Below are 23,164 nucleotides of genomic sequence, written 5' to 3' on the forward strand. Positions count from 1 at the left end.
TTCAAATATTATTCTAAAGGCGGTTTGTTTTATATCACTTTGATAATAAGAGTTTCAAAAAGCATCCATACTGCGGTATTAGATGATATTTGAAAACCTTTTAAACCTTTCCATTAGTCAATATGTATATTTTGTGTTGCTAGAAACCAGCTTAATTCAAATGCCAAATTTAAACCATTGGGAAAATGAGTAAAATTACTTACGAAAACCAATTTTTATTTTCTATAGGTTTTCTTTTGCATTATAGTCAGAAAAACTCGTAGCAGAATTATTTTTGTGTTTTTGCATTAAATCTTATACTTTTCTATATCACTCACTTCACCGTTAAAAATTTAAAAATCTTCACATTTTCATGGGTGTCCCAAACTATGCAATTTTCAATACAAAAATGATTTGCTATCAGCCAACTGAAATCTCTTAGGCCTTCAAGTACCACGTGCCACCTAGATTTTTAATCTTTGATTCTTGACAGTTTTTCGTCTATGTCAAAGAATAATATTTTTAAGTTCAAGTTCAAACAGGTCTGGAAATGATAGAATCAATCCAGAAACACTATGGGATTAGTTATTACAGAAACAACGTTTCGAAACCTCAAACAGGATTAAACACCAGTCCCAGGACTTATTTTTACTAACTTCCCCAACTTTAGGCCGATGGTTTAATTTAAATTTCTTTTTGATATTGCATAAATAAATAATAATGAAACATTGAAGAGCTAAAAGTAATGATTTATATTAAAAATTATCAATTTTTTCGAAAATTTGTTGTTTGTTTTAATATTTTCTGTAAAATAAAAAAAGTAACCTGTTTTGTTGCCTCTAATAACGAACCCAGTGGGCATTTCAATACAATTTTTGCCATTATTTTTACTTCTTTCGCTTGTTCTTGACGATAAGTCAAAAATTTTGGTTCAAAAGCGGGTGCATCCGTAAGATGTATTCAGAGTATTTTAAACATGCAAGTAAAACTTCGATTCCTCAAAAATAACATTGTTTCACATGTCTTGAGTTCAAATAAAATGCTGTGGACTCACAGCGACCGTTTTTCTCTGACTATTTTTAAAAAGCACGGCTTCAATATTGACTTAAGAGCTTTAAGTCCAGCTTTCACGAGTCTTTTCCTCACTGAACTTGACGGAATAACTTAGATTATTACTTTTTCCTGCAGCCAAACGCAGCAAGTAATTAAGATCCACCAAAGCCTTGAACCCTTATCCACTTTTTTATTTCTTTTCGTTTTCAACGTTTTCACGAAATAAATGCACTTCTTTTTTACGATAACAAGACTTTAAAAAAATACCCTGTAGTTCTCATGAATTCAAAGAACTGCACTTGAAATAGGTAACAAAATGTTTGAAAGTGTGATTGTAAAGAAAAAAACATAAACACTAAAAATTCAAAAAAATTATTTAACTAACACATTTTGTATTTCTTTTAATATCATAAAACATTTTAAAACTTAAAAAATCAAATAAATAATAACGAGATTGTTACAATCCAACAAATCAACTTTTTTTTCTTAAAAATTCTTAATTTTACTTCTCTAAAACACCCAACTCTCATATGAAGCTACCCAATTGCTAACATAAGACCACACTGGAAAAGAATCTAAAAATTCTTGAAAATCTTTTGTTTTTTGTGCATTATCATGCACCCAATGAGCTCCAATACCAATTTCGAGATTTGGTTCTGAAAAATTTCCTCCAGTTTTCTGTAATAATAAAAAATAAAATATTTGAAATATTAGATTCCAGAAAAAAAAAAAAAAAATATATGTTTGTATTACTTCAATTTCAACAAAAAATTGTAACGCTGTTGAATCAACGCCATAAGAAAAATAAATAAAATATGGCTGCTCCCAGTTTTCCCTTATCGAAGTGTCATTAAATGTCCAATTTTTTACTTTGGCATCGTTTTTCGTTCCAATAAATATTGTCATGTGATCAGGGCCTGAAAGTTTGAAATCAAATCGAGCTGAAGAAGGTGTGACTTCTTTTGCTAAAAGTTCCAATTTGGGAATGGACGGAAGATCTGGTTCACTGAAATCTATCCACGAACTGTATTCACTAAAAAAGGAAAAAAGTAATTAATGGACATTTTTACAAATTTCTTCTGTGTGAAATCTTCTAAAAGGTTCTTAGCAAAGCTAGATTTTTGATCACATAATTCTACTTACCAAGCCTTATTCCATCTATGATTGTAAGCCGGTACTCCGCAGAACATCTCAGTTTTACAAAAGTCACTAACTTTTTGTGATTTCCTCTTAACAGGAACTAGATCTAAAATTGTGTAGGTAAATAAATGATGGTTACAATTCTATCAAGCTATTAGCTTACCATCAAGAGTAGAAGTTCTTCTATCCTGGGGATAAACATAGATTCCGGAATCGTTCAATCTAACCGATGAATCGAAATCGTGAAGAACTCTTCTAGCGTGCTGAAATGCAGAAATACAGTCTCTGGAAAAGATCAATAAGTTTTTGAAGCTTACAATCAAATTAATTCGCTGAACAGCAGTCTTTTCTTGATAAGGAAATCCAGCTGGAGTGACAGCAATAATGAAGAACACAAGTGTGACCACAAGGAACCCCGAGATCAACATTCTCGTTTTACGGAAAAAGAGAAGAAGTGGCATCTAAAAGAAAATAGACCCTTTAAAGTAAATTTTTAAGCTTGACGAACTTGGTAAACTTACCAGAAATCCAGCAAACAAAATTGACATAAATACACAAAGAGCTGCTATCATTAAATCTGGATTAACATCGGATCCATTGCGTCCCATCATCGGAACCAAAGTATAAACAAAGGAATAAGTGATGTTGGTGAAATAGATAAATGGCACTATTTGGCAAACGATAACAGTCACAGCAAAAAGATAGGCTAGAAGAAGCAGTATTCAATATAAATTTCAAAAAAAACAAACTATCATTATAATCTTATACCTCTTCTATGCCACTTGGTAGCCAAATTAATTATCAAAGCAATTATATCAAAAAGTACTGCCAACATTGCCATAAAAGCTGATCGATATCCAAGTAAAGTTAAACACAAAGTTAAAACTACCAAAAATAAACAATGTGCATGCATAAACAACTGAATTCTGAAGCCCAAACTTAGTTGATCACGTTTCTTATATTGGCAATAAATTGCTGGAATAATTCCCATTCCAAAGAACATTGGACAGAAATATAAACCAATTAAAAGCCACATTTGTGAAAACCATGTCATAGAAAGATTGATTACATCCATAAATAGCGCTACCAAAAGTGATAGGACAATTCCTAAAATCAATGATAACATTTGAAGACCAATTACAGAAGCAAAACGTTTTAGAATTTCATCAATTCCAAGTCCAGAACGAATAATCATGAAGAATATTGATGTACCAATAGCAGCTAAAGCAGCAGCACAAATGACAAGGTTGATGATTGTGCTAACTGTTTGAGTGTAGAAGATGAAAAACCATCCAAGAAAATCATAGAATACGACATGGCCATCTTCGTGTTCCTGAAAAAAAATAAATTTTTTAACCATGAATCTTGTATATTTTATCAGAATTTCATAATGTTGTAGTCAAATAAGAGAAAAATTCGGGGGTAACGGAGGCATAAAAATATAATTTGGCATAATTTCCCTATTTCACCCATCAATTTTTCAAATCGATTTATATCAATTACTCATCATATACTGAAAAAGTATGATTAATTGATTTAAATTTCCGCTGGTCAAAGAGGGAAGATGAAGGTAAGGCATTTCATACCCTAGCCCTAGGTTTAAAACGTCCAACTCTTTTAAGTGACTGCTATAAAACATACATGTCAACAAACCCAAAACTTCTAAGAACCGACTACATCCCTTTGGGGGATTTAAAAAAAAATACTCTCATTAATACTGTAGCTAATTAAATGCTTCTTCGTTGCCCAAACGAAAAATTTGTACCTCGCATGGGTTTTGAGTTATTGAATTTTTCGCCAAAATAAGTCCAAAGTTAGCGTATACAAAATCTGAAATGATTAAATGCTTTTCAATTGAACAAACTTGGTTTTTATAGTCTCAACAGTTTTTTTGGTATTCAAAATTCCTCTAAAATAAGACTGACTTAGAGGAAGAAAATAGAAAAATTATATTATTTTTTTGATAACCAAAATTGTAGCTAATTAAAAATGTTAATTTGTAGCCCTAAAATTAATTTTGTACGTCCTCTCAGTCATTTTTTACTTCAACTTAAAGTTTCAGAAGTGCACTTTCGGTTTGATCAGGCCATTGGAGATATTTAAGAAAAATAACATTTATAATTTTTTTCTTTTCACAGTAATTAAAGCTTTTCGTAAAAAATAATTTTGATACAAATTTCAATTTTGTAGCCCAAATACTTTTTAAAGTAGGTATACAAAGATTTCAAATCCAAAAAATGCGAAATTCAATTTTTTTTTTTGCAGAAATTTGAAACTTTAGATGAAAAAAGAAAAGCTCGATTTTGTAGCTCGATCGGTTTTCTTGTTATTCAAGATTTCGCTAAAATAAGGCTTAACCTAATATATAGCTAATTTCAAAATTATCAAAAAAGTAGCATTTTTAATGTCTTTCCTTCTTTTTTCTTTTCTTTTCTTTTCTTTTCTTTTCTTTTCTTTTCTTTTCTTTTCTTTTCTTTTCTTTTCTTTTCTTTTCTTTTCTTTTCTTTTCTTTTCTTTTCTTTTCTTTACTTTTCTCGGAATTTTAGCATTGCAAGCAAAAATTTGTGGTGCTAAATAGTACATGAAAGATAGACATTTTCGTAGAACGAAATACAGGAGGAAGGCTGATTTTTTCAAGTGTGAAAGAACGGTATTAGAAAAGTTTAAGTCCTGCTTTTCGGGACGCCAACTCCCAATTTGAAGTTAATTTTTCATTTTATTTTTTGTTTCGATGACAATTGAAAGTTTTTATACTTAAATTTTTAGACGTTATACTATATACGAGTCATTGGCTTTTTGGAGAAATTGCAGATTTTACTGCCTCTTCGAAAAAAACACCCTTTCACGGAATTTTTTTTAATCAAAACTCTTTATTCTTGCTTTTTATCCCAAATGCAACGTTTTTACCAAATTTCATTAGAGTGGCCCATCAATTTTGTTTCACTTAAAAAAAAACAGCCTTTAACCATGATATTCTTACAGACACTTTAGGTTCTTGCTTCCAATCTTAAAAGTAAAACAATTGCTGAATTTCAATATTGTAACTTAGTTTTTCTAATAAACCCACATTTTCTCTACAACTATAAAAATACTTTTTCATATTAAAAAAAAATTAAAGACCTTTTTCTCGTAATCGCAAAGACAACATAGATTTCGTACGGGTACCATTTGTAATCTTTGACCTTAAATAGTTTAATAGATTAGATTATTCGTTTCAGTTATTAATGAAATATTTTTTCCAATTTTCATTGGAGTAAAATTTTATTCCAAATTTTGTGATAATTTTTCCGAATTTCATCATTTCTAAAAAAAAAAACACCCTTTCACTCAAGATAATTTTTAAGACTCTTTAGGTTTTTAGTTCTTATAGCAAACGAAACAAGTTTAAAAAATTAACAATATTTATGACAGCTGCTATGATATTTTTCTCACACATAACTCAACCCATCAAAAAACAGCATTTCAGCAAAAATATTTTTAAGGACTTTATGAGTTAAAAAAAACACTAGCAAAAAGGATAAAATTAAAAAAAATGAGAACATTTTTGAAAGAATTTTAGTTTTGCAAAGGGAGCTTGAATGAATTTAATACAGTCAAACCAAACTAAAACTTCTGATCCAAACCTACAACTATTAGATCTTAATCTTAATAAAGTGATGTTAACAAAAATGTTACTCATACGCCACAGTGAACGCGAAATTATGACTTTGACACAATAAAACAAAATTAAATAAGAAAAGCTTTGTTGTAACTTTTCATTTCTTCACTTCCCAAAAATCAAAAATATTAATACTCACTTCAGTATTGTACATTTCCGGTGCATTAGCAATAGCCTTTGCAACTGCAAGTATATTATCACCAGTATTTTGTAAACTTCCCATTGGAACAATATCAGCTCGATCATGTTCAGTGTGATAGACATATCCATTGTATGTATAAGCAAAATCAAGACCAGGAACTCCACCAAAATCACGAAAAATACGAAAATCAGTATCGGATGGAATTAGTTTTGCTTGAAAAATCTCTTCGGCCATTGTCGAAGCGTAAGGATGCATTGCATGTTTTCGATAATACTGAAATATTAATATCATGAAATTTAATTTTAATTCAAAATTCAATTCTTACCCTCATAAGCCACGGATGTTTTGGTCCAGATTGAAAAAGTACTTCTTTTCCGCCATTGCCACAAGCATCCAAGTTAATAAGGGCCCTGAAACATAATATCCGCCATTCATAACTCATTTCAATTTATTTTTCTAAAATTCTATTTATTCTTTACTTGCAATTTTTCGCCCATTTATGTTGCGTTATAAACCCATGAGATGCCTGCAGAGGATTTTCCTCTGCACCGTTAAACAAAAACACTATTGGATGCTCCAAGGGTCCACTTGAATTCGCAATAACTCTCATTACTTCCAACATTACCGCAACCATACTCCCATCATCTCCACCTCCAGTACTTCCCGGCACTGAATCAAAATGACTATTGATTAGCAAATACGATGAACTATTCGTATCTTTTGCACTAAGTTTCACAACAACATTCTGTACACCCTGATACATATTGACCATGGTCCAGTGCATATAACTGCCAGTAACAGTTTGTACATCTGATTCAATGTCAAAATATTCGTTAGATTGTTCGCGAACTTTCCCAATTTCATTAAGTAAATATTCGACAGCCTTCACTTCATTGGCTTCGCTGCCAACAATACGAGGTCCAAGGTTGACCAAACCCTCGAGTACTGAATAAGCTCGTTCGGCAATAAAACGATCCGGATTGTTGGGTTCATCTTTTATTGTCAACGGTGTTGGCAATAGAATTGATAAATTCAAAACAACCGTCACATAGAGGATAATCCAAATGGCGACAAAAATTGGTGCAAACCACCAATTAATTTTTTTCGGTACACTATAGAGTACATTTAGGTGATATTTAGATTTATTATCTAAAATGTGAGTCTGCAATGAAAATTAAAGTTCATAAAAAAATTAAAAAATTTTTTTATATAATAGCAGTGATGAAAAAAAAAATTGATAAATTTTTGATAGGTTATAGAATGACTTTGTACTTTAAAGAGTCATATAGATTTTTTATCGTTTTTCTTAAAATTAAAAATTAATTTCGATTAAAAAGCAATGAAGTCATAAAGAAGCTTAAAACAATTTCAAATTCCTGAAGAAGCAGATATAATTTGGTTATGATTGCTTAAGTGGGTGGCATATAATAGCAAATAGCCACGAGTTTTTGATAACAGTTATTTTTTTTAGCTAATTTGGATATTTTACAACCTTTGATTATAATTAGTGTTGCGGTTTGGTGCTGTTATATTTGATTAGAATCATAAATAAAGGAACAATCTAGTTCGATCCAGACAATTGTAGTAGGATGGCGATTTGTCAGTCTCAATTTATAATATATTAAAAGTTAATGTAGGTACATTTTTATGCTGATAAACTGTAGATCATAAAAATTATCAAAAGTAGTTCTCCGTACATAGTTGAGTAAAGCTAGCAGAGTACTCTTAGTTTAAGAGCACCGAAAACCTTAAGAGAATTTGAAATATTGAGTTTTTCAGTGGGTTTAATTTTTGATTAGTTCAAGATTTTAATTTCTCAGAACTTTAGTAAATAAAAACTTAGTTAAATGTTCATTTAAATAAGAAACGCTAAAAAGTAAAGCTCCGAACTTTTAATGACTAGTTTTAGTTTCAGCACGTATAAAACTTGGCGGTGATTGTACTGAAAACAAATAGCAATTTAAAAATTTATGACAGATTTTCTAGGCTACTAATCAAATATTCAAATACAGGATTTACAAAAATGCAGACAAATCATCATAATCTTTTAACCTGCGCATAAACTGCTTGCAATATATGATGAAACGCGTGATAATTGACTTTGAAAATAAGTCACTAGGTGTTAGTGGAGTTTTCAGTTTTTTTTTTTTACTAAAAGGAAATGAGCTTGTCCGCTTGTTAAAGGCTATGTAAAGTTGCTGAAATCAATTATTATGATTTTGGAGTATTCAGATTTTAGTTTATTTTTGTAATTATTTTTTGTTAAATTATTCATTAGCATATACAAAAATTGTCTTTAATGCAAAAAAAAGGTTTTATGAACTTGAAATTAAATTTAAAAAAATGTACTGAAGTTATAAAAACAGTTATATAGAAACAAAGAAGAAATCACAATTTCTGGACAAAGTGTTGAAAAATTAACAGACTTCCGGGAATTTAATCATGTACTCTATTCGGAGAGGCGACTGTCGAGTTACTTAGCTAAAATGGGAACTTCTATGTGGCACCCCTATTTTAAAGGAAAAAACGTCACATAACATAACTAATACCTACTGCCATATCTATGTTCTTTAATTAGATCAAAAAAATTTTGAAAAGCCAAACAAAAGCCTATTTACTGAAAAAAAGAGGTTGTCTGTAAAGCCGGTTTACGAACGATGATTTTACGTGATAACGTCGTCAGAAAACAGGTTGTGTGCTTTTGTTTAAAATGAGTCAATTGAAGCGTTTACTTATTTCAAACAATCATAATTTACAAGAAAAAGCTAAAAAAATACCTTTTTTATTTTCTCATTACATTAATTTTTTTATTTTAAAAGCTTACAAAAAAAATTATGTAAAGTATTTCTTCTATAATTCTATAATTTTATACCATCTGAAAGCTTATTGTCTTAGCTCAAAATATATATATCTATCAGGTCTATGAGACATCTACAAAAAGAGCTACAATTTTTTGAACTCGATCAAATTTCATTAAAAAAAGCAAAAAAAACATTTATTTTTATATTCTCAGGCTATGGAATCAATTTTTTTGTTTGACAATCTATAAACAAATTTACCATGTGAAAGCTTATTATTTCACCTTTCAAATGACGTATCAATCTCATTTCAAAGATGCCTACAAGAGAAGTTAGAACCAGATCTCCACTGGTGTTTTGAGGTTTTTCGCAAGTTTCTTGATTTATACCATATATACCAAACGAAAGGTAATTGTATCAGGATGCTCATAAAAGTTTAATAAAATTTCTATCTGCTCTTTGTCAAAAGTTATAACCTGTTGAATTCTAAAATTTTATTTTACCGTTATCTCAAAATTTTGTTTACGAAAATTGAAACTTCGCACACATATAGTCGTGGTCTATCATTACTCCATATACTTTATTCCTGTATCTATTAAAGAAAAAAAGATAAAAATAAAAATAAAAAGATAAACGGTAAAAAAACGTGTTTTTTAAAAACTTGTTCCTTCCGTTATTCTATAAAAACTCACTAAATGTTTCCAAGTTTTTGCACATTAATGCATAAGGCCAAAACCTAAATGTCCTATAAGTTTGAGATTTTTTGGACGCTCAAAAAAAAAAAAAAAAATACCCCTTAAAAACATGGTGTTTTTCAAAAATTCATATTTCGAAACGCAGAGTGTTGGAAAAAAATCCGTATTAGACCCCTAATTTTATTTTCCCTCATCTTTCACCTGGCATCTTTAGAATTGTCAAAAAAAAATTTCCTTTACCCAAAATCATCATTTTGTCATAGCCCCAACACGTGTACTACATTCAAACAAAACGTTATAGCTTAGTTTCAAAATTTTTGGGAATTTTTTCTTAAATGCAGTTATTCTTAAATTAGTCTCATTTATCTATAGCAAAAAAAAATCAATTCTCTACGAGTTTGCGTTTAGATTTTAGCCCAAATTTCATCTTTCCGTTTTACCCCTGTTTACCCTATTAAAGGACGGAATTTTTAAAAATAGATACAAAAGATTTTTGTATCTCTAATAGTTTATTTTTAATTTTGAATTGAAATTTTTTGCCGCACTGCGAAAGTGCTAGAGTGTAACGCTAGAAAATGGCGTCACTTTTTGTGGTGGCTGCCATGATTCATCGATTTATAAGACGTTATCACGTCAAAAAAAAAAATTAATAAAATAATAAGAGGAAGGAAAAATTTGGCAACCCTATTCAAATGAAAATAACACTGGAAAAATTTTCTTTATGAAAAAATTTTTTTACCACTAAAAAGCAAAGAGCTTTTATACAATTGTACAACTGCTACGTTCGACCCCATCTTGAGTACGCTTCTCAAGTATGGAGTCCTTTTTATGAAGTTCATAAAAACCGAATCGAATCTATTCAACACAATTTTGTACGCTTCGCTCTAAAAGGTCTTCCTTGGACCGACCCTTTCAACTTGCCACCTTATGAACATCGCATTCAACTTCTTCAGATACAAACTTTAGCACAGAGACGTGTAAATAATGATTTAATCTTTCTTCATCAGCTTATTAATTTCCAACTTGACGCCCCTGATCTATTAGCTTCTATTGGTATAAATTATCCGGGTGGATCTGACCTCCTACGAAGATTTGAACCTTTGCATATCGACTTTCATAGAACAAACTATGGTATTAATGAGCCTCTTAGTCGCATGAGTAAACTTTTTAACTTGAACCATTCATCCTTAGACTTTAATTTGACGAAAATGGGTTTAAAAACATTGTTTCGAACCAGTGCTCCACAATCGTGACTGTTAATCAATGTTTTAAATAAATTATACATGTTGGATTTTTTGTACTTATAATTTTATAACTTGTAAATTTGTTTATATTGTGCATGTGGGAGGTTGTATTTTTTGTCTACTAACCACTAACATGCACTTATGATGAGCCTCTGATTGTAGTTAAAAGCTTGTTCTAAGCTTACTACATCAAAATATCTGAAGTGAAAAAAAAAAAAAAAATAAACGTAGTCTTACTTTTGAAGACCATAGATCGGTTGTTTTTTATTTCTGACGTTCTCACAAACGAATTAGGTAACCGATTTCAATTAAAATTTATAATAAAAGATTTTAGATTTTTACGAACTACTTTTTTATAACAAACAAAATTAACAATTTGCAACAAAAATATTTAACAAGTTCAATAAAATAGGTGATTTCTGACTTAAATGTTCTCTTATTTTTGTGTAGTATTAAAATGAAATCAAAACAACTCAGGAACACTTCTACTTAAGCCACATTGGTTAGTGAAAATAGGATTTCTCATTTGATACCAAAGTAATAATATAATTTTAACCTCAAAATGGAAGAAAAAAAAAACTATTTTCAAGTCTAATCACATTTTAAAGTTGGTTCATAGTAGGTTTGAGAATTTGAGCAAATGTTTTTTGGTTGGGTTTTATTGAAAGTGTGAATCATAAGAGAAGGTGCTGAACGAATGTGTTTCTAGATACACTTTTTACCAGTTTTCAAAGTTATTTTTTAGCGTTTACTTATTTTTTTTTAAATTAAATTTGTCAGTTTCTAAAAGAATTGTGTCAAAATTTGAAAGCGATTGGTATACAACTTTTCGATATTTGCTATTAAAAGCAAATAAATATGAGATGCCCCAAACACTTTGATTTCAAGTTATGATTTCTCGAGGAAGAAAATAGATATTTAAAAGATTTAAACGGATTTAGAGAGACAAAACTTAATTCTTTTAGAAATTGTTACAAATTTTTCTGACTTCGGTTTCGAGCTCAGCAGGTTTTTTATGTGCTGAGCTCGAATCCGAACTCAGAAAAATTCTATCACATCGCGTTTTTGAGATATTCCCGTTAGAAAATCGAAAATCCCGCTTTTTACCAGTTTTCGAGGTTATTTCCTAGCGTTGGTAGGTACTACAGTCTCTGAATAAATCGATACATTTATTTTCGCTTACATACTGGATTTAAGGTTAACATAGAACAAAAGTGGGTAATAAGCAACTGAAGATATCTCGGACAGTAGAAAAGATGTCTGAAAGATTTAAATAGATTTAAGGGTAATATTTCAAAAATGAGATGTGATCGAATAAGTCCGTCTTTGGATTCGAGTTCGGCCACCGAAACCCATTGAAAAAGCATAGTTTAGTCCCGGCACCAAAAACCCTGCATAAGTACTTGTGGTATTTAAAGGGTTCAAGAGCATTTTAAGGTGTTAACATAGTGCTTAAGAAAATGGTCAAAGAGATAAAAACTCTTTGTAATGGACCAAACAATTTTTGTTTTCCTTTATACAAACTTCATCGACAGCTTCTGCAACTATGCAAAATTGGTAGTGATTTTAAGGGAGATTTTCATATAGGTAATCAGATCACTAAAATACAAAAACAAATCATTTAGTGCTGCATATATTAGACTTGTATATGTTTATAATATAGGTATCTTTGGATTTTCTGAAAAAAAATCCCCCCCTAAATACGGCTATGCATAGAACCTTATAGTTATAAAGAGCTTACATGTAATAAATGGATTTTATATGAAATAAAGTGACTTCATCGTGAAATAGACTTTGATTTAATTTAATTTTATTCAAGTTTTGCACAAAACAGTCAAATTCTATTTTAAATAACAGAAAATAATACCACAAATTACGTTATTGCATTTATAGAAAACAATATTTCCTGCTTTTGTTGAATTAGGTACGCAGAAAAAAGACATGCCAAAAACAATTAGAATTTGTATTAAATCAATCGGATTTTGCATGCTTTTTCCAACAAGACAGTCGTCTTAAAACAATCATCTTCTACGGTGCAAAATGTATGCCAAAAAAAAATTTAAATTTTGTTTAATCTTTTAATTTTAATAAGAATGCACATAAAATTAATGAAAAATCATTTCAATCTTAGCACTTAAATTTTCTTAAGAAGAAAATTCTTGTTAAAATGAAGTTCACTTTGATTTTAACAAATTTTAAACAAATTTTACTTATTTTTATTAGAAATCTTATTAATTTAAGAGGATTGGATCTTGTATATCTTGCCATCGGATTTAGGTTTGTCCGAATTTACATTTTTGGTACTTTTTGAGATTTGACTTCTTTTGTTTTAAGTTAAGGAATCTAAGTGTTTCTTTAACTTTTAGTTTATTAATACGAACTATGAAATTCCCAACCTCGATTATGAAAAAAAAAAAACGTTTCAAAAAATCACTTCCAATTCTTGGCAGACAAAAAAATAACTCTAATTTAATTATGATGTAAGAATATCTAGGTTAGGTAACCCGAATGAATTATTGCAAAAGTTAAGGTTGGATAGTACATATTTTGGTTTAAAGCGTACAGAACGAGATAAAAAAAATTCTTTTCAGTTTAGCAAAAGCCCTGGAGTGAAATCCGCTAACTTGATAGTCGATAGTTGATAGTCAAAAACGACGAATTATGGAGCAAAATCGTCGTTTTTGACTGTCAACTATCGACTATCAAGTTAGCCGATTCCACCCCTGTCGTTCAATACCAGCAAAAACATCAAAAGATCTTTTATTTTTACTTTAGTTAAAAAAAAAAACATTTCCTATAGATTTCATTTTGAAAAATTTGCTCAAAAAAGTTCTATTTAACTTAAATCAATGTATTTTTTGTTTGAAAAAAATCAGTAAAAGGGTTCTATGTTACAATTTGAATGACATAGAACCTTATTATATTAATACATTTATGTGAAATCATGAAAGTTGTATGTCTTTTTTACCTGTACCGTCGCCATTAATTTTTTCTAATTTTTTTTTTTTAATTTTATCTGAAAGCCGTTGAAATTACAAAAACTTTGGTGTATAAAACTCATTTTTTGTATTTTGTATGAAATACACCCTTATAATTCTCAGTCAGCGATATTACATTCTATTTTGTCTGAGAATCTCATTACTTCTGTTTTTCACTTGAATATTTGTTTTAAAATTCATAAAAAGTTATAATTTTTTTATTCTAATTTTTTTTTTTTCATCATAAACACAAAATTAGAATTTTCAACATCTTTCCGTCAATTTGACATAAATTACACGTATTGAGTGCAAACTTAGCTTGTTTTAATTTAGTCCTTCGATAGATTGTAGGCATTTATTGCAATAAAAAAAAAAACAAATTTGAAAAGATATGTTTTGATACACTTACATTTTTCATATTCGTATCCATTTCAAGAAACTTTGGATTGATTGGTCTTACTTATATAAATTGTTGGTATATAAGTTAAGTATCCTTGCTTTAGTATTTATGTTCACATAAAACTTAAGTTAGCGCATTTTATTTATAATGCCACGTCATTTTACGGTAAAAAAATGCATTATTCGAAATTATTAATTTTAAATTTTATTTAAATTTACAAATATCAAGGCTTCTTAATCCCTAAAACTTATTTAGAACGTTTCAAAAATAAGTGAAAAAATTTCCGTTCACCAAAGTAAAAAATTGATTATGTTTGCAAAAAAAAAAACTCTATCCGTATTCTAGGTCTTTTCAGCTCAAAATGATGCCTTATATTGTGAATGATTTTTATACACTCCGCTTCAACTGAATAAGCACACAAATTTTCAAAGGTATTTTGTTCATTTTTTCCTAAGATTGAGCTGTCATGTATTATTTGATGATGTTTACAGTTAGCTTGCGATGTTGAGAAACCAAATCAGAAAGAATAATTCTCAAAGTACCGCTATTTTTTTTCGTGTTCTCTTACAAAGCGTCCCATATGGAAAAATGCAGTTTTTTTTTGCGTCAACTGAATAGACACACGGTCTTTCAAGGTCAATATCTTCGTCGTTTATGAGAGTTTTGAGGTGTTTGGCATACCAAATCAAAGGTTGAAATGTTCTCAGTGAGATTTTGCCATTTAATTAAAATTAAAAAAAAAAGTAGTAGATTAAAAGCTTTGAATATTGTCGACAGAGCTAAAATCAATTTGCTAACGGAACAAGTACTGACCGGGTCTGCTATAGCTACCAAAATTGATCGGAGTTTTAGTGTGTTGCCTATTCGTACCTCAAAAATAAAAGTTCGTACAGGAAAAATATGAATTAAGGTAAAAAACGGCAAAAATAGCAGTTAATCGACGAGAAATTTTGAGATCTGCCTCCAATTCATTTGACTCTGGGGCAAAAATCAAACAAAAAGCTGGTGTTTCTGCAAGTGTTTCAACACTCCGCAGAGTTATTAATAGCACGGATCATTTTAACCCATTAAAAGTCCAAAAGAAACCAACTTTAAACAAGCAACAAAAAGGTATTCGTTTAGAATTTTCTAGACTCCATATGAGCTGGAAAAATGAGTGACGCAAAGTGGTTTTTCTCATTTAAAAAAGTTCAATTTTGATGGATTCACAATTGAAGTCATCGGGGCCATCAAAATTGACCTTTTTCAAATGAAAAAAACCACTTTGCGTCACTCATTTTTCCAGCTCATATGGAGTCTAGAAAATTCTAAACGAATACCTTTTTGTTGCTTGTTTAAAGTTGGTTTCTTTTGGACTTTTAATGGGTTAAAATGATCCGTGCTATTAATAACTCTGCGGAGTGTTGAAACACTTGCAGAAACACCAGCTTTTTGTTTGATTTTTGCCCCAGAGTCAAATGAATTGGAGGCAGATCTCAAAATTTCTCGTCGATTAACTGCTATTTTTGCCGTTTTTTACCTTAATTCATATTTTTCCTGTACGAACTTTTATTTTTGAGGTACGAATAGGCAACACACTAAAACTCCGATCAATTTTGGTAGCTATAGCAGACCCGGTCAGTACTTGTTCCGTTAGCAAATTGATTTTAGCTCTGTCGACAATATTCAAAGCTTTTAATCTACTACTTTTTTTTTTAATTTTAATTAAATGGCAAAATCTCACTGAGAACATTTCAACCTTTGATTTGGTATGCCAAACACCTCAAAACTCTCATAAACGACGAAGATATTGACCTTGAAAGACCGTGTGTCTATTCAGTTGACGCAAAAAAAAACTGCATTTTTCCATATGGGACGCTTTGTAAGAGAACACGAAAAAAAATAGCGGTACTTTGAGAATTATTCTTTCTGATTTGGTTTCTCAACATCGCAAGCTAACTGTAAATATCATCAAATGTTACATGAAAGCTTAATCTTAAGAAAAAATGGACAAAATACCTTTGAAAATTTGTGTGCTTATTCAGTTGAAGCGGAGTGTATCTATCGAGGTTCATATACGATTCGATATTAATTGCTCAATTTATCTTAAATAAATTTACAACACCTCCAATTTACAGACCTACCACCTCGAGTAAAATCATTTTTAATCGCATATTTTGAAATTTCGCTATTCCTACGTTTATGTCCTTGGCGCGTGCGTCAAGTTATTTTTCACAAAGTCCATTATATGCATTCATATGCATGGAGTATTATTATAATGATCCAATAGGCGATTAATAATTATTTATCTTTATTGTACTCTTGTGAAATTGTAATAAAAAAATAGATATTATCATGTTTTTGCAACACAATAATTTGTCTATGTTTTTTTGAAGAATCAACTTGATTTTGGTTCTTATCAATTTTATTCTATAAAGAATATCGAGTTGATATTGGGGGGGCTTATATCAGAGAATGTTTCCATATTACCACAATAATTTGAACTCATTTTAAGTGGGAATCAATAAACTTTTGTGCTGGTGTAATTGAATGTGAATTAAACTTGTTTACGGGATACACTTTAATGATAATAATATAAAATATTTTTATGTTGTTAAATTTAAAAAGAATTTAACCTTGAGTATAGGCTAGAAGTGGATAAATATAGTCATAAAGAAATAATTTTAAAAACAAAACAGATATTAAAGAAATGAGGAGAAAATATCAATAACAGAATTCAATCGGCAAATAAAATCATAGAGTGATAAATAGTCATGAAGTATCTATAAAATGTTAAAAACAATGTTTTTATTTTTATCATATTTTTGTTTTGTTTTAAAAATACATATGTATGACGTTGCGATTTTAAAAATAATAAAAAGGTCCAATTTTGCGGAGTATAAATACCTTGTAAAAAGTTTGGAATTAGTTCAAAATACAATAAGAGTTGCTGCCAAACGCATTGGTACCTACAAAATAAAAGAGTATAATTCATTCCGCGTGGTTCATGATTTGGACTCCTTTTAGTGAACATTAAATTTTGCAACTCAGTCCATACATTATGAAGATGATTTTTGAGTGCTCAAGCGAAAGCTTTTTAAAATTTAATTTTCCAAACCAATTGTTTAGAAATCAAAGCAGTGCACAGAACACCTAACAGTAAGTAATTTGAGTTGTGTCAAGTGTGCTCCTTTTTTTGAAATCGTTATTTTTGAAAGTTGTTCCAGGTTGTTCCCGATTTTTTCCGATTTGTTTTCAAAAATGGGAGTTTTAAAGCCAAAAAAACGTTTTTGGCACAGCCCCCTTTTTTCGAAAATTAAGTTTTTAAAGTTGTTCCGGGTTTTAAAAGTTGATGTTAACAATGTTACAAGTTTTTGCACCTCTGTGTTCAATATTTCGAAAGTTAGGAGCCAAAAAAAAATGTTTCCAATTTTTTTTCAAAAAAATTTTTTTTTTTAAGTTCTTCCAAGTTGAACATGTAAATTTTTTCTTAAGCCAAACTAAAAATCATTAAGAAAAGAACAAGACATATAAACTAAAAAATGGGTTAGGGTCAAAGTTCTGCCGGTGTCAAAATTCTTTTGTCAAAATTCTTTCTGCGCTTTTTAATATTTTTCAGAATTTTGTAAAATCATCACCTCAAAATTTGCTGCTTATATACTATTTCAATTTTTGTAATATTATTTTTTTTTGTTTAAAAATATTGAGAAAAGGTATTTAATGATAAATATCTTCGCAAAATGATAATTTAAATTTTTTTAATTAAACAAATAAAAATTCATATTAAAAGAATTGAATTAGAAAAGTAATCTTCATCGTTTCTTATTAGTTTTCAACGGTATATAGATGTGAGTTATAAATGAGGTGTATTTTTGTAAGTAAACGCATATGCTATGAAAAAAACAGAATTAGCAGAATTTTTTTTTTCAAAAAAATGCTGGCAGAATTTTGAAAAGCTGAATTTTTCTGAAAAAAGCAGAATTTTGAAAACCAGAATTTTGAAGCCAGAATTTTGACCCGCTCCCCTAAAAAATAAACGGTTTTAGTAAACTCTTACCCCACTTTTGCCCCCCTTTTGAAAATTTTAAAATAAAATAATTAAAACAGGTTAAGGTTGTTGTTTCCCGTGTAAAATTTTACTGAGTAGTAGTAGTACTGAGTTATCAATGAAACACGGCTATTATAGAAAAAAGTTCTTATTGAACCCCAAAATTTTCAAATATTGAAAGTTAAAAAAAAATGTTGTTTTCATATTATAGGTAAGTAGTCCTTTCAAATTTATTCAAGTTAAAACATACGAAAAAAAGGATACTTAAGTCCTTTTAGAAAAGACCTTCTTTTGACCAAAATTGAGAATACGAAATTGTAAAGATATTAATAAATACACGATGAACACGCAATACGAATTTAAGTCCCTAATACTTAAAATAACAGACTTAAAAATTTACAAAAATTTTACGACATAATTAAAAAAAATTTCTGCCCTCCCCCTCTTCAAATTTTAATAATCCAAAATTTGTTCAAGATTCTTTTAGGGCTCTTCTAAAATGTTCCAGACTTTCGCTTCTTAATATTGAATTTTAGTATGAAAAATTAAAAAAAAAATGCTCCCTTGCCTCTCTTTTTCACAACTCCAAAATCTAAAAATTGTTCCAAGTTGCAAAATCACTCAAATATAAATGTTCCCAAGATTCATTCAAGTATATTCAAAACTAATTGTAAGCCATAAAATTTCATTTATTATGAAAAAATCATGTTAAACTTCTTCTGGCCCCCTTTTAAAATTCCAAAAATACAAAATTTAATATTACATAAAGCAACTTTTACCATTAGAGCTAGTCCTGCATCCTATTTTTAATCAAAATCGTTAGAACCGTTTTTGAGAAAAAAAAACATTTTCCATTTTGTGGAGAGTACCATCAATATCGGCCCAAAACTCTACGAATTTTTAAGCAAATCACTATAGTGGATTATAAATAATTCCCAAGATTTTTCTTTCATACTATTTGATCTTAAACGAAACCCTTAATATTAAGACCTTAAAACATTCAACCTACTCGTATAGAGAAGTGGACTTGACCCATTATTATTCTATGTGGGTCATGTGTTACTTGTTCAAAAGTGATAATTGGCTTAGTTTATCAATTTGGAAAACTCCAATTTTCTAATTTGAATGTATTACCCATGTTTATTAGGGTGGTCCTTATGTTAATTTTTTTGTTCCGAAAATCCACGGTGGATTGACATATATTAGTTCTAAATAGCCAAACAAAATTCTGTAATTTTTGCGAATTTTTATTTCAACTGGAAATGTTTCACATTAAAATTTCACTTTAAATCCGGGAGGAAAAGGAAGTATAATAAAAATCTAAAAAAAAAATACGGAAATTGTTTCTCAACATTTAAAACCTTAAGATGGCCATCCAACTGCATGTTTAGATAAGAACCACATGTTTTTATGAACTAACTAAAAAAAAGTTACTGGGGCGTATGCGTACTATTTTCTTAATTTTGTTTTTATCTTTGAATGAGACTAGAATTCAGTTCGTGTCAATGACTAACTGATTTGCATCAAACTTTTATCATTTAAACTGAAGTTTGATGTTGATTTTAATCCTGCAATTTAAATAATTCAGCAAAATTTGGATTTTATGAAGTCACTTTTGTTTTTTTGTATCAGTCAACTTAGACCTTATGCCACGACACCTTTTTTCACATATACGAAATAAAAGTTTAAACAAATAAGTTTGATGCTTTTTAAAAGTTAATGCAGAAGTAAAAATTTTATTTTAAATTATTTAACTAAATATACATATTAAGGCACTTTCCACTCATTTTTATTATAACGACGAAATTGAACTATTAAAACAAATTTTTTTTTACTGAATTCATATCGTAAACGTGTCACATTTGTAGGCTTCCTTAGTTAAATTAACACAAAAATCCTTAGAATGCAGAATGCAGATAGTATTAAAAAATTTTAAACATTTAATATTCACTCACAAGATCAAAAAATATTCCCATGATGCTTTATTACAACTCTTATTACACTCAATCTTCTTCAGAAAATCCCAATACAAATTTGCAAACGTACTCCCACTAAAGCCACTATCTGAGCACCACCGGAAAGACTACCTACGAATACCTCCACGACAAAAAGTAATTTGGCATTAGATCTGACATCAGAGCGAAATATCATTCAATTGACTAATTGCGCGAAACGCATGACTGAATCCGCACATGAATAACAAAACAATATACTGATGAGTTGAATAGATTCGATAAACTGCTAAGATACATACAAAACGTAGATATCTATGACCTAGACGCCGCCGTTAAAAAAGCTTCTTCCCAACTACCTACCATTTCATTTCAAACACGATTTAGAAGTGTGTCAGGTTTTCAATATTGTGTGTGAATGATGACTTACTAAAAATTTTTAACACTTCAACACAATATTGATATAGTTTTTTTTAGCAAAAAATCGATGATTGAATAAATATTTAATATTAATTTTGGTCTGCTCTATGATGAACAAATACTTGACTAGACATGAGGCTTAAATTCACTATCTACATAACTTTAGCTTGCATTGGTACTCATCACTTTCGATTTGTTTACTTTAAGCTTTTACTTTTTATGGCTGTTAGTTTTGAGATCACATAAGTTTTTTTTTTTTTACAAAAAAGTTGTAAAAAGGTGTGTACTTTTTGTTGTTGTTGTTAATCATTTTGTATCATTTTGTAGATGCATGATTATTTTGATAGCTTCTATGGAAGGCTGAAACGAAATGTTGTTTTGAAATGAATGAAAATGTTTGCAAGTATGTAAAAGTAATGATAGGTACATGAGAATAAAAACACAGTTGCGCATAGGAACTTCGGTGCTCTATAGATAATGTACTGTCTACTGTTATTATCTATTGTATCTATTTTTCGCACAATTTTATTTCAATGATCACGATAAAAAGACTTTAATTTAAACTTCAGACAATCACAGAGGAAATTTACCTAATTGAAATTTAAATTTCGAAAAAATATTCCACACAATTATGTGTCGGAAATAGTAAAAAGAAAAACCAAGAGAATCTTCGTTAATTTTTAGAATTGCTTTTTTTTACATTCAAAAATTTTTAAAACCTAGTACATTCTTTAACTTACTCAAAAGTTATGTTCCTCAAAAGTCTACCAAAATCTAGTGTCCGCAAGTCGGGATTTTGTAGGTCCAACTGGAAAACGCATATGTACATAAAAGTGAAGAAAAATTTGTGCTACGTGTTTTATACATTTTTATAATGACGAATCTATATAGGTCAAAATCAGACCGACAATCATAACGAAATATGTTGGCCAAAAGAGAATGCCCAAAAATAGGTACATTAAAAAAAAAAACCAGGATCATCGATAAGAATGAGACCTATGCATGGCTTGAAAGAGTATAGATAGTAAATAATAAATATGATTTTTTTTTTTTTTTTTCAAAAAAACATATTCGGAACTTGCTATGACGATTCTTATTTTCAAGCTATAAAGTGTTTATTTCAGTCAAAACTTTTTTCAGGGAAGTCCGATTGTCTTGGTTTTAGTTCCATGAGATGCAGCATTGAGAAATATCCCACCCCTACGATCATGTGGCATAAGCAGAGGTTGATTTTTAAATGACGCTGTAAGCTTGTTTTTGGTCAAAATGCACATGATACGTAGATAAATAAAAACATTAAATTATTGGTTTCTTTTATCGTTCTTTAAAGTAATGTTTTTGAATAATTTAGTACAAAATTAAAGTAACTGTAATGCATTTTTTAAAAGCATGCCCAATAATTCCCCTAGAGGAAATGAGCTCAAACAAAAACAAAATTTTATGTACAAAAAGGGATCTATTAATAAGAAAAAAATTTCTTAAAACAATGACATTCAAAAAGATCTAAAATATTTAATTTAGTAAAAAGTGAACTAAGGGCACCCCTCTTCCTTATGCAGATTTCAAATTTCAATAATCTCAACTTTAACCAAAGTTATAGTGTTTATCAAAATTAAAACCGCTGACGACTATTAAGGCAACGGACCACTTGGAGAAATAAATAATTAAAGTGATTTTTCATTATGATTTTCATTTTCTCTTAATACGAAAAAAATAAAAAAAATTTAATAGATACGTTTTCAAAAAGGCAAGGTAACACGAATAATCCAGATAATATTTCATAGTTCGGAAATGTTAGCGGCTAAAGGTTTTTTCAAAATATTTTGAGTCCACAGTTGAAGTGATTATAAGGGCTAATTGTGATTGTTGTTTAACATAACCAAAATCATTATCATGCAAATTGATTGCGTTTCTGATGGTAGTTACTTTTTTATAAATTTTAACACCAGCTAGCTAACAAAAGTTAGACATTTTGTAGTAGTAATAGTTTAATAAAAATCCACTTTTAAAATACTTTCTTTCGGGACCTTGTACCTTTTTTAGAGCTTATTTTGAATATAGTAAAGCAGTATTCTTTTATTTTTCAAATAAAACACCAGTATCTGAAGGATATATCTTAAAAGTGATATAACATTTTTCAATACCATTTCGAAATCAGTGCAACGACAAAACGTTATAATGCATCCGTGTTTTATCCATGCCAAAAGATCTGAAGCTCGCTGCTCTCGGATATCGAAATCAATTAAAATTGTTCGTTCTGTTTATGTTTACGCATCGCCCGCAATTCACAGCAGTCACAGAAGTAGTTCATGAACACTTAAAATGAACGAAAACAACTCTTTAAATGATTTTACATCGAAGACAATAGCTTTTAACGATGTTAATTTTAAGTGGTATTGAAATTAACTTTGTTTCAACTTTGAACCCTGCTTTTTTGGAATTTCTGGTCGGATGCTCTACCATCAGGCTAAAAATTACTAGGTTGAAAATTACTCTGACAAACTGCACCATTAGTTTAAGTCTAATAATTTATTTTTATTTTTCGATTTAGTTTTAATAAGTATGTATTTGATATATCTATAAGTTTTTTGCAAAGTTAAATCAACGTTGATCATAAATTGTATTTTAAGTTGCAACATTTTCGCCAAATTTAATTTTGATATTTCTTGTCAAATCGA

At 29.5% G+C, this 23,164-nt stretch overlaps 1 protein-coding gene across 3 annotated transcripts; it reads right to left on the reverse strand.

Moving 5' to 3' along the window:
• Window positions 1–1,403: 1,403 nt before the first annotated feature.
• LOC129905670 (endoplasmic reticulum metallopeptidase 1) lies at window positions 1,404–20,471 on the reverse strand. Of its 3 annotated transcripts, none has more exons than XM_055981208.1 (11): window positions 20,430–20,471; window positions 6,452–7,134; window positions 6,298–6,382; window positions 5,970–6,245; window positions 2,941–3,505; window positions 2,694–2,878; window positions 2,490–2,633; window positions 2,336–2,435; window positions 2,176–2,278; window positions 1,786–2,065; window positions 1,404–1,710 (listed from the first exon to the last, which is right to left on the reverse strand). In XM_055981208.1, the coding sequence occupies exons 1-11, from the start codon at window positions 20,430–20,432 to the stop codon at window positions 1,543–1,545; spliced, it is 2,592 nt and encodes an 863-aa protein (XP_055837183.1). In that variant the 5' UTR covers window positions 20,433–20,471; the 3' UTR covers window positions 1,404–1,542. The 3 variants fall into 3 exon arrangements, with proteins under 3 accessions (XP_055837183.1, XP_055837180.1, XP_055837182.1); XM_055981205.1 differs by lacking the exon at window positions 20,430–20,471 and adding an exon at window positions 20,070–20,422; XM_055981207.1 differs by lacking the exon at window positions 20,430–20,471 and adding an exon at window positions 14,097–14,322.
• Window positions 20,472–23,164: the final 2,693 nt, after the last annotated feature.

The sequence above is a fragment of the Episyrphus balteatus genome, chromosome 1 (assembly GCF_945859705.1).
Source record: "Episyrphus balteatus chromosome 1, idEpiBalt1.1, whole genome shotgun sequence".
NCBI lineage: Eukaryota > Metazoa > Arthropoda > Insecta > Diptera > Syrphidae > Episyrphus > Episyrphus balteatus.

Bases quoted from the DNA above. Each gene is read 5' to 3' on its own strand.
- LOC129905670 (XM_055981205.1), bottom strand. From the start codon at position 20,090: ATGGGAATATTTTTTGATCTT. The intron at 6,383-6,451 runs GTAAAGAATAAA...ATTATGTTTCAG, and splicing joins AAATGGGCGAAAAATTGCAA to GGCCCTTATTAACTTGGATG. The intron at 2,879-2,940 runs GTATAAGATTAT...TGCTTCTTCTAG, and splicing joins TACCAAGTGGCATAGAAGAG to CCTATCTTTTTGCTGTGACT.